The sequence below is a fragment of the Sinocyclocheilus grahami genome, unplaced genomic scaffold, assembly GCF_001515645.1.
Source record: "Sinocyclocheilus grahami isolate Dianchi unplaced genomic scaffold, SAMN03320097.WGS_v1.1 scaffold1471.1, whole genome shotgun sequence".
Classification (NCBI taxonomy): domain Eukaryota; kingdom Metazoa; phylum Chordata; class Actinopteri; order Cypriniformes; family Cyprinidae; genus Sinocyclocheilus; species Sinocyclocheilus grahami.
Window position 1 is genome coordinate 14,754 of NW_015506650.1, and position 11,825 is coordinate 26,578.

At 38.7% G+C, this 11,825-nt stretch overlaps 1 protein-coding gene across 1 annotated transcript in view; it reads right to left on the reverse strand.

The window, feature by feature from the left end:
• LOC107570536 (CUB and sushi domain-containing protein 3-like) overlaps positions 1-11,825 on the reverse strand; it is a gene marked incomplete at both ends in the record, with an annotated part of 308,112 nt that overhangs the window by 10,894 nt on the left and 285,393 nt on the right. Inside the window, 4 exon segments of the mRNA XM_016256763.1 lie at positions 4,362-4,535; positions 5,461-5,646; positions 7,255-7,428; positions 11,447-11,620. Of these exon segments, the coding sequence (XP_016112249.1) occupies positions 4,362-4,535; positions 5,461-5,646; positions 7,255-7,428; positions 11,447-11,620 (708 nt within the window).

Sequence of the window (11,825 nt, forward strand, 5' to 3'; positions counted from 1 at the left end):
CAAATATTAGAATGATTTCTGAAGGATAATGTGACACTGAAGACTCATGTGACACTGAAGACTGGAGTAATGGCTTCTGAAAACTCAGCTTTGCATCACATAAATAATTTACAATTTAAACATATTAAAATAGAAAACAGCTAATTTAAATTGTAATAATATTTCACAGCATTACTCTTTTTACTGTAACGCTTCTTATTGGATCGATAAACGAACACATCATATGTGACTACACAATTCTTTACAGAAAGCTTACAACCTGGGCTAACTTTTGCCTTAGGACAAAATTGTGCAACTTTATGTACAGACTTTGCTAGAAACTAACAAGTATTCACTACATGTGAACTTCATGTCCCAAAGACCTTACAAACATTTGGTGCAACTGCAACCCTACTCAGCACCCTAAAGGTAAAAAGTTAGGTCTCATATCAGACCAGCCAACATCCAAAACCAACCTATGTCAACGAAACCTGCCAGCGCCATAAACAAGTAATGATTTAAGAACAGGCAGCTGTATGAAAAAAAAATCTCCTGATCTAATACATCAGTGTGGATGGAGAGTCCGGTAGGCAGGGCTAGTGCTAGTGGCAGGGGGCCCAGGGGACAGATTAAAATAGCTGTTATTAAAGGACTGCAGGCTGTTCCTCTTACTATGTCAGTGGGCTGCTTGAACAGGCTCTTTCTGCTGAAGGGCTAGTTGTTGACCCTTGCATGACTGGCAGGCTTTTATCCTTAAGACTCTGTTGTAAATCGCATACATGTGCCATACATCACACAGCGGGGACTCGAGCGCCAGACAGACAAGATGCATGTTGACGTGAACTTGAAGTTAAGTGAAGAGGATGGATTTCCTCTCAGAGAACAAGCACACAGAGGGGTCTGTTTCTCAGGGTGTGGTGTGATGAAGGAACGGGCACCCCACCAGTCATGCTTAGATGAGATAGTGAACTTTATTAGAGTACCGCCAAGTGCAGAGATGCGTTGTGACAGCGACATGTACTTTTCTTGGGGCGTGATACAGCAGGCCGCCTTGTATTGGTAGACTCTTTCCGGGGCAGAGCAAGTAGTACATTTCCTGGGAGGTCTATGCACGTTTGTATGTCACTGCGGAACAAGGTGTGTGTTTTTGTGTCATGTTGCATCTTTGTCTTTCTTGCTGGTGGCAGAGGACGAGAGGAGAGAGAGCCGGGAGGTGTGGGTGGTCTCCCAAGAGTGTGTTTTGTCAGGGAGAGAGTGCTGACCAAGCATAACACTTCAAGGGCAGACGGAGGGGACTGCGCTGGAACTCTTCCACTTATCTGCAGTGCCAGCCCTGAGACCACCGCAGACATGAGAGGAGAGGGTATACGTCCATTTGCATGTCACAAATTGATATACAGCCACTTCTGATTGAAAAAGTCACCGCAAACATACAGTTCACACTTTTATTCCAGATAAAAACTGACGCAATATTAAATGTCATCTTTCTGCATCCACACAAAACTTGAGTGGAAGAGAAGTGGGAAACTTAACATGGATTATTGATCAGTGGCATCTTTGGTGGCTTATAGCAGTCAGGTTAGATTTTTCACTTTGGGACAAATATGCTTTTGGACAACAGATATGGGTCAGATACAAAACAGCTGGATTGACGGAGCTGTAGCCTATAGCATTTAAAGAGATCGTCCATGGAACGACATGGTGGTGACTAAATAATAATAGAATTTCATTAATTCTATTATTATTTAGTCACCACCATGTCTTTCCAAACCTGTATGACTGACTTTCTTCTGTGGAACATAAAAGAAGATATTCCAAGAAACTTATTTTTTTGTCCATACAATGAAAGTCAGTGTGGTCCAATTATTATTTTTTTAAACATCATTGACCTTCTCTGTATGGAAAAAAACAGAAAACAGCTGAAACGGCCTTCAAAATGGCTTCATTTCTGTTCAGCAAACGAAAGAAAGTCAAACTGGTTCAGAAAGACATGAGGGTGAGTAAAAGACAGAATGTTAATTTTTGGGTGAAATATCCCTTTAAGCACACATGCTCCATATTCATGCAGGACACACAGATGCAACATCTCATTCCTCTTACCCAGGCTTATTGGAAATATGAGCCTCTATCTATGTTTCAGCAAAACTCAAAAAACGCACCTATAGGTATGAATCACTGCAGTTTCCAGTTGAAATGAACACTAGACGCAGTAAAACTTTGATGACTTCAGTTCACTTTCAATGAGCCTGGGTTGCATTCCTCCCATAATTCCCTGCCCTCATTCACTCAAAAAAAAAAAAAAGTAATTAATTGATAGTGTCATATTAGCATCCATGCTAACATCCACTTAAGTCGATTCAGTTCTACCCCAATAGTCAAGAGTGTTACAACTGAAATAGGACACTTTTCTACTCTTAAAAAGTTTAATTTTATTTGCTCCCATCTTAGTTTTAAAGGCGCACTCTGTACTTGTTGCACTAGCTGGTATAGCAATTGACTTGAACTCATCCTGACACAAACTGTATAATAGTGTTGATGCAGCAAAATCAGTAGTTTTCAGTTACCAATTCCATTAGAAATGCATACAAATTCTCTATTTGCAGCAAGCAATTATTAGTTTACTATATGAGCGAAAGTGTTATCAGCATAAAACAGTAGTAGTACTGTATTTGGCTGGTCATGTGATCTCAAAGTCAGCATCCATGAGGCTGCCCAGCTCTATTAAAATAAATATTTTTTACAAAAAAATTATATTCATTGTATTTAATATTTTTAAATTCAAATCTATAAAATAAGAAATAAGAAAATTCAAAACAAATATAAAAATATGTATAGGCCAGGACTAGCTGCTTGTCCAAACCACAAGCAGAAGGAGAAGTAGAAGAAGGGTTCCTTTAGGGAGATAGTAATGACACATTTCACCTTTAAGAAAAGCAGAATCCCTGCGGTCTGAGCTAGCAGCTGCTCTGTCTCAATCAGTGTGCAGTCAGCTCGCTCTATCTGCACTCAAGCAGTGCCAGAAAGCTCAAGAAGAGCTGGGAAGTTAAGTCTTGAGAGAGGCTCACTGCTAGAGGCTGCTCCTTTAGCTGCAGCCTTCACATACTTACAGCCACTCTAATTGGACAAATCGCATGCTAATTCAGTCTATTATAAGTCTGTTTGTGCAGTATTCCTGTTTAGCAAGCTCCACGTGAGGGGGAATTGGAATAGGAACCCCTTGAAAATGAGATGGTGCATCTCAAGGGGTTTATCCTCAAGAATAAATCTGTTGCAAATAGAAAGAAATGTCAGAGGCTTTAGTCTGTGTCCCCTCTTCCATTTTGAACGAGTCATTTTGACAGAATGTGGCCAGATTTCAGCAAAAACAGTAACACAGCAGTGGTGTTTTATTTCCTGTATGAATCAGTGTTTTTAAACAAGAAGACTCAGGAAGGTTTCTTCAAGTGTCTTGGAGACGTTGCCAAAGTTCTTCTTTAGACTGTCTTAGTTTTTTTCTGATTCTTCATTTCATTCCAGATGGACTGGAGGATGCTGAGATCAGATCTCTGTGATCTGAACAATGGCTGTTGTCAGACTCCTTGTGCAAACAAAAATCTCACTGGAATATTACAATTAATGGCAAAAGGAATGTTTGGAAATGTAAACTGATATTTCCTGCTGACACACTAAGGCAAAAGACCATTTTTTTGGGGGGGGGGGGGGGGGGGGGTGAAAATACTAATGGACTAAGACTTTTGCACAGTACTGTATAACGTACAGATAGAGTCACTGAAAGATCCCCACCACTAATACATTGACTGACATTCTGTCTGGAACACAGACAAAAGCAGAGTGATACAAACAGTAACATCAAGACTCTTGGAACACTGCTCAGCCAGTCAAATTGGCTGAGGACTAAAAGAGGACTAGAAATAACTGTAGTAAAATATCAAGTAAATTACATTCCAAACACAACATTGACAACTATTTTGCTGATTTTTTAGCTTTGGCAATGATAATATTTACAAAAGAAGCCAAAGCAGGAAGTGTTGCGAACACAGGCAACGGACCGATTCAAAACTTATTATGAAATATCAGAAATCTTGGAATATTACCTTCCCAATCAAATTAGTTAACTGCAAATAACTGTAGGGCCTAGTAAGGATTAAGAGGGCCCTCACATCTGTCCACAAACACAGAACCTGATGGCTTTTGCATCTGTGTGATGTCAACAACAGAGATGCTTATGCAGGGGTATGATGGAACCCAACCAATCATCTCTGCAAATAAAATGCCTGCTGACAATAACAATACCCAAAATCTCTTCTAAGGTAGCATGTAATGGCTCTCAGCATCTTTAATTGCGCAGAAAGCGTTGATGGATATGTATGTGTCCATCCTACCTGAGCAAAAGGGCATGGGTGCGCTCCAATGGCCATTGAGCTGGCAGGTTCGTGAGGACTCGCCCTTCAGTTGCCGGCCACCCATGCAGCTGTAGCGCACCGTGGAGCCAAAGGTGAATTTGTCCCCGCTCAGCACTCCATTGGGAGGAGATCCAGGATGTCCGCAGTCCACCACTATCCAATACACATGCAGACGCAGAAAAGTGCGAACACAGTTACTGGATCGGCAAACATTCCTTCAGTTCACATTCACAAGTTGAATATGAGTATACTAAAACATAAAAGACTTGAAACAAAGCTGCTCTTTTAAATATATTATCGCTCCAGTTAATCTCAATGGTTACGGTGCTAATTCCGCTTCCCTTCACTGTGATCAGCACTTTCTGAAAGTTTGCTCCTTTCCTGGAGCTTAGGATATTATTAATTATATTTAAAATTAATATCAATGAATGTATTACGCTGTATAAAAATAATGAAAAGGTGTTCACAAACAGGAGTGAGCACACATAAATATAAATAAAGCACTGAGTAAACCTAATAACCACTTGAGAAAAAATAAACACCTTTCATATAGACCTAGACTGCAAGCAAACGTCAGCATTTTTATGTAGAACCGAACGTACCCCAGATTTTATTGTAGGTTCACTTTGGTATTCAAAGAGCCCAGCAACTGGTGTTAGGATCAAACATGTAAAACTACAAGGAAGATTATGCAGACACACAAAGCAGAAGTGACGACTGGGCGAAAGGGCATCTCTGACAGCAGGGAGTCTTGTCAGGGCAAAATGTAAGCTCAGGCCCCGTCGACTTCGCAGCTGCTGCAGAACGTGTCTCACTGAACTGTACACAGGCTGAAGATGTGCTGTGTTTCAACTTTCACATAATAAAACAAGGATCAGAAAAAAAAAGAAAAGAAAAAAAAGACCGCTAATTATTCTGCCCCGAAAATTTGTGTTCCACCTGTCCCTCAATTACAACCACTGATCTTAAGCAGCAGGAAGAGCTTGTGCAACTAATTCCCCTCAATTACAGGATTGAATAGGTAATTAGCACCACAATGCCACTGCCAAATTTTCATTGAAAGATGCCAGACACATACCGATACACTCGGGCAGTGGTTTGTCCCACTGACCCGTGGGCTGGCAGGTGAGGACAGGAGAGCCAAACAGGTAATAGCCGGGGTTGCAGTCGTAGAATACCACCGTGCCAAAGGTGAAGTTTCCATGCTCGATCTTACTCTGCCTGATAGAGTTGGCTGGAATCCCAGGATCAGAGCAATTGACAACTGAATAAAGAAAAGAAAGGAAGAGGACAGAAACAGAGACATGTGTTATTTGGCAGAAGCACTAATCAAGCGACTGTGGTGGAAACAAGTAGGTCAGATGCTCTATGCATGCAATGCATGCAGAATGAGAATTTGCCATTTTTAGTATGTGTCACAGACATCCACATCCAAAAATACTGTTAAGACACGATAAAAATGTCAAAATCTCTGTAAAAACACGACAAAGGACTAATCTAGACTGTATTATTATTATAATTTTTTTTTATAAAAATGTATAAATATTTTATAAAATTTTAAACAACATAATATTGAAATATATATCTTATATAAATAGATCATAAATTGATTTATTCCATGGTCTGTCTGAATACTGGATTCTGATTGGCTGGTAGGTATGCAGTAAAAGCGTTTAATGCACAGGTAGTTCCAAGTCAGTTTAATCACCGTTCTATATTAATGCGCTTCTTTAATTGCTGCACACTAACCAACACGCATCACTCGCACACACACACACACACACACACACACACACACACAGAGAGAGAGAGAGAGAGAGAGAGAGAGAGAGAGAGGTCAGAGATCACTGATTGTGCTGCACATACACACATAAACTTGTTGTCAATGCTTCCCTGTGATTTTTATTAATAAAATAGCCTAGATACTAGATTGCTACATAATATTCCCCAGCAACGAGGTGATAAAATCGCTGTTTTTGAAGTAATTGTTTGTTGAGAGAGAGACGCCCAGATGCAGCAAACAGGTACACACAACTGTCATCTCTCTCTCTCGATCGATCGATCGATAATTAATTGAAATACATGCTATAATTCATTCAAATAAATGTGGTCTTACCGCACTATTTAATCTCTGTGTCTGATTTGAAGCAGGCAGAATGCTAGAGCTAACGTGCCGTAACTGACGAAAATAACACATTTTTACCCATTCAGTCAAATATTGTGCTGCAAAGAGCAATACTAATTTTAACTTGTCTATAACTTTGCAAATGACCATGGAATAAGCGGGATAATCAACTGGTAAACCGTGCATTAAAGGATTTTAATTGCACTTCGCGTCGGGCGGTTCTTTGCCTCCACGTCGTGCATTTAAAATCCTTTAATGCACGGCTAGCCGTTGATTATCCCTTACATATTCAATTTATAATATTAAAAAATATTTTACATAATATAATTTACATAAAATAATTTACATTTACATTACAATAACATTTTTTATAATATAACTTATTTTTTAAAATAATTTCACTCAAACTGTGTTTGTATCATGTATCATACAGTTACATGCAATAATAAGTGAGAGCACACATGCAGAATGAATTATCACAGAACGTGCAGTCTTTATCAAACTAAATATACTGTATATCGACATACCATTTTAGTATAACAACTGTGCTTCCTTACCAGTCATCATCAACATTTTTGTTAGTGTACATTCAGCCACCAAACCCCACAATTCGCAGCCATTTAGCAACATCGCAACAGCCGCTACCCCCTTCCTTACCCACAGAGTACACTGCCGTGCTTTAATTTTGTCAGGCAGTGGATCAGGCAAAGCTGTCGTGTGAATAAAAGACTTAACTTTTCTCCCCACCTTTACATGTTGGTGGTGGCTGGCTCCACTGTCGGTTGGCCTGACACTGGGCCCGAGAAGGGCCCTCCATCACGTATCCCATGTTGCAGGAGAAGCTCACCACATCATTCAGGTTGAAGCCATTGCCTATGGTACGCCCATAGATGGGGCTCCCTGGGTGCCCGCAGCTGATGGCTAGAGATGAGAAGAGTGAGATGTTTAATATGGCATAAGCACAAGTTATAAAATAAATTGTGTGTAGCACTGTGGGATGAGTTCTTCCTGGAAGCTGTTTTCTCACAACAGGTACATATTAAATGATGGAAACATTTTTAGAGTGTGATTAAATTATGGCAGATATTAGATGTGCCCTTTATATTGATTGGTCACTGCAGGAAATTAGTTAATTTTCCCTCTGTAATTTCTAATCATTTATTTGATAAGTTGCCAACTCAAAAGCAATAAATCAGATTCGTGTTCTCTTTGCTAAAAAGGCAATTCAAAACCAGCTCTACAGTCTAAATATCAATGAATAGAAACTAAGGCAGGGTTTATTCACTGTCATTTTAAGTGGGACTCAATCACATGTACACATTTATCTGGACCTCTCCCGCTCAACAAATTAATAACATAATTTCTTTAAATATAGGTCTCAATGATAAAGATGGCCCACTGACCCAAAGGCCAGTCAGTGTGAGAGTTTTGGGCTAGTTACTGAAAATGTTACATATAATGATTACTGTAAATCCATTTTTAATGCCTTGAAAACCTTTTTTCATTACATGGAAAAAACTAAATGAAGAAAATATAAAAATGCATTGGTCCCATTACTGTACAAAAGTTTGGTGTCAGCAAGATTTTTCCTTTTATTAAATAAATTAATAAATTTATTCAGCAAGGATGCATTACACTGATTAAAAGTGACAGTGAAGACTTACTGTACATAGTTACCAAAAAAATAAATAAATACAATTTTAAATAAATATTGTTCTTTTAACTTTATATTTAGTAATAAAGAACCCCGAAAAAAGTGTCAAGTATTAAGCAGTACAACTGTTTTCAACATTAATATTAATAACAACAAATATTTCTTAGCACCAAATCAGCATATTAGAATGATTTCTAGTTCAAACTTTTGAATGGTATAGCATAAAAATCCTTAAAAAACACACACTTTTGTATTGCACATTAAGACATTTTGTCTGGAGGTGTGTCATTTAATAGCTCTATGTGTGAAGGGAACATTAGTCCAATGCAATCCCAATGTTCTAATAGCAATGGGCAACACGGTACGATTTGTGCTCAATTGCAGACATTTGCTGGCTGAATGAAACGGTACATGCTGTAAACAGAAGATTCACACTCAATGCCTTCGGGTGAGAGCTGTCACTCTGATGTTCAGTTTAGACATTCAAATCCTATCGTTTATCAAAGTACATACAGACAGCAATGTACATCAATCTAACCACATACTGCCTTTTAATTACATGCCAGGTTGAGATTACTTCATTTATATGGGGAAAGTATTAGACCTAAACTGTCAATCAGAATCAGATATGGAGCTGATGTTAGCAGTACAAGATGTTGTTATCTACTGTGTATTGTGAATACACTTGTAAGCCAAAAATGACAGGCCAATCCTCAAGTGTCTCATCGTAGGTCTCCACAATGTGTGCTGATTAACTCCAGAGTCTAATTCATATACTGAGCTCCAGAAGGGCTCTTATTTAATTAAAGTGAAATTTTGTTCGCTGATATGACACATTTAGAGGTACATTTGCTTTTGTAATAGCTCTTCCAGGCTACAGTATATTTTGTTCCTCACTACGCGTCTTTTCTGCTCTCATAAAAAGCCACCGTTCATTTGCATAATCACAGTTGTAATTTGTTTCTCTTTGCACAGAGGCAATTTCCCTTTCATTTAAAGACTCTCCGTAGCCCAAATTTCCAACCAAATCACTGCATACTAAAATAGCTGAAAATGTACCTACACATTTCCCTCTTTTTTATATCCTACAAACTGTGATTTTAGCTTGTAGTGCAAAGCTTGTGAAATGTAGATAGCATAGATGTGACAAAACCTTTTACGCTTAAAAAAACCCTGAAATCGCTTGAAAAGGATGGTTTTCTTTCCTGTGAGGACATATTTCCTACTAAAATAGGAAGTGAGGGCCTTTAAAAAGCTTTTAATGTACAGTACATTGCAGTTGAGAACTTACAACTTGTAAATTTCTAATCAAAGGTAGGGTGAGCGTGATTTCACCAAGTACAACATGTTCCTGGAACAACATCCTTGTTGATCCAGGAACACCATTCCAATCAACCAATCAGAATTGAGAGATAACTTTTCAGGAAATGTCAGTTTTAGGCTTACAATCAGGATTAGGTGCTTCTACACCCTTGTTAATCAGTTATCATTTCCCTCTGATTTTAGGAATAAATTATGGGTAAGGTTAGGTTGAGGGGTAGGGATTGGTTAAGTCTGTATTTTTAGACAGTAATGTTGATCCAGGATCAACAAAAGATGTTGATCCAGGAACATGTCTTACTTGGCAAAATCACGGCGACCGTGGTCTCAGGTAGGGGACTATCTAATTCTAGGAAGCATCTGATTGGACAAAATTGTGGATACTCTTGAGTGCAGGATCAATCATCTACCTATATCTGTATCTGTATCTATATCTACGTATCTATATCTATATATCTATATCTATATATCTATATCTATATATATATATTATGCTAAAGAATGTATTTTGTGACAGCTGATTGCAAACATTTAAGAGTACACAAGCAAATAGACTCCCAAACTAAAAGAATTGCAAAAAAACTCCAATATTTATTCATTTCATGGGGTTTTTAAATCGAGTAAACGATTAATACATCAAGTATGTCAGCTGCTATTGGTTAGATCCATTGAGGACTGGTGCAACTTGTCTGGCATTAAAATGGGCTTTCTTCCCTTTTGCTTTATTCCACTTCAGAAAGTGAGAGATGAATATGCAAAACAGCTCTGTGATTGTTTCAGATGCCATGTTAAAGTAATGTATTGCAGAAAGCAACGATCACCATCATTAAAAGAGACGTCTCAGTAGCCCTGTTTTCACTGTAATTTACTGCTATTCTCCAAAAGATAATTCAGGAGATGCCACATGAATGAAAGTTGAATCAAATCAAATGACAAATGTCAAATATTACCAAAATGGTTCTTAAACATTTTTGCAGAGGACCCAGATTTTATATCAAGTAAGCCAGAACTACAACCCATTTCAGGTCACAACCCACCACTTGAAAACTACTTTAAACTATTTGCTGATTTTGTATAAGTAGATAATGATACTTTATCACAAGGTTTTCAGGACATAAAAATGTAGGATCAGCCCTGACAATTCATCATTACCCATGTCTCTTAAAGGGATAGTTCATCCAAAAATGCAAATAATAAAATTTCTTTAATAATTTACATCTCTTTAATAAACTGGAAGATGATGTGAATAAATCCTGCAGCCTCGAATACTGCAGCTTTTGGTGAGAGTTACTTCACTCCTTTCCCTGCAGCTCCTTTTTATCAGCTCATTTCATCTAAATGTTCTTCAAACAAATAAACGCCCCCATTGAAGTGAGGCAGACTTGCTGCAATGCGTGTCTGATAAATGTAGGCTGTGAGCGTCGACCCAGTGTGTCACTGTGCAGGGAGATGACAGTGACGGCACATTTTTAAAAAATATAAATAGCTCCCTAAATACAGAGGGCTCTTAAGGTGGATTCTTTAAATACCAGTGCCATTTAAGAAGAAGAAACGGAGCTCTGAGGAGAGTCTGTATCATGATGTCATGTCCCCTTATGCTTGTTTGCAACAGAGCTACTCTCTGTGCCCCAGATATAGTAGTAGTTAAAAACTGCAACAGTAGAATGTGCTAAAATTAGGGCTGTTGATTGATTCAAAGCTTTAACTGAATTAATTACATGTTAAGTTTATTGATTAATCTGAATTAATTGCATATACTAATATATTTGGTGAGAAAATGCCACATATGCGGATATTATTGTGGCAGAATTATTTCCATATTATTAAACATACAGGCCAGTTACATATTAAACATATTAACCCAGTGTTCGATGCTTTAGCCGCTCTGTCTGAATTAATCTATTCATGGATTCAGTAATTTTCCACAGCTTGTATGAGAGGGAAAAGTGCGAGTCCCAAACTCACGGACGCAGATGGGCAGCTGTCCGGACCAGTTGTGGTCTTGTTGGCAGATGCGCACAGAGGAGCCGATGAGGCGAAAGCCGGAGACGCACTGGTACACTACCGTGTCTCTGTAGCCGAAGTTCTCCCCGATCACCTGACCGTTGACGATCTGCTCGGGTAAACCGCAGTGGCCGGCTGAAAGGAGAGGAAAGAGAAGAGAGAGTGATTAAAGGGCTGAGCAGCAGCTACATTACACTGTAAAATATTAACATCCAATGCTTTTAGAGAGACGAACTGCTTCATGTAATTAAGTGCCTTAGGAGTGCATGTCAATTAAAAAAAGTGAGACCTTCAGTGGAGCAGGAGAAAGAAACATGATTGAGGCCAAACGTACTTCAAG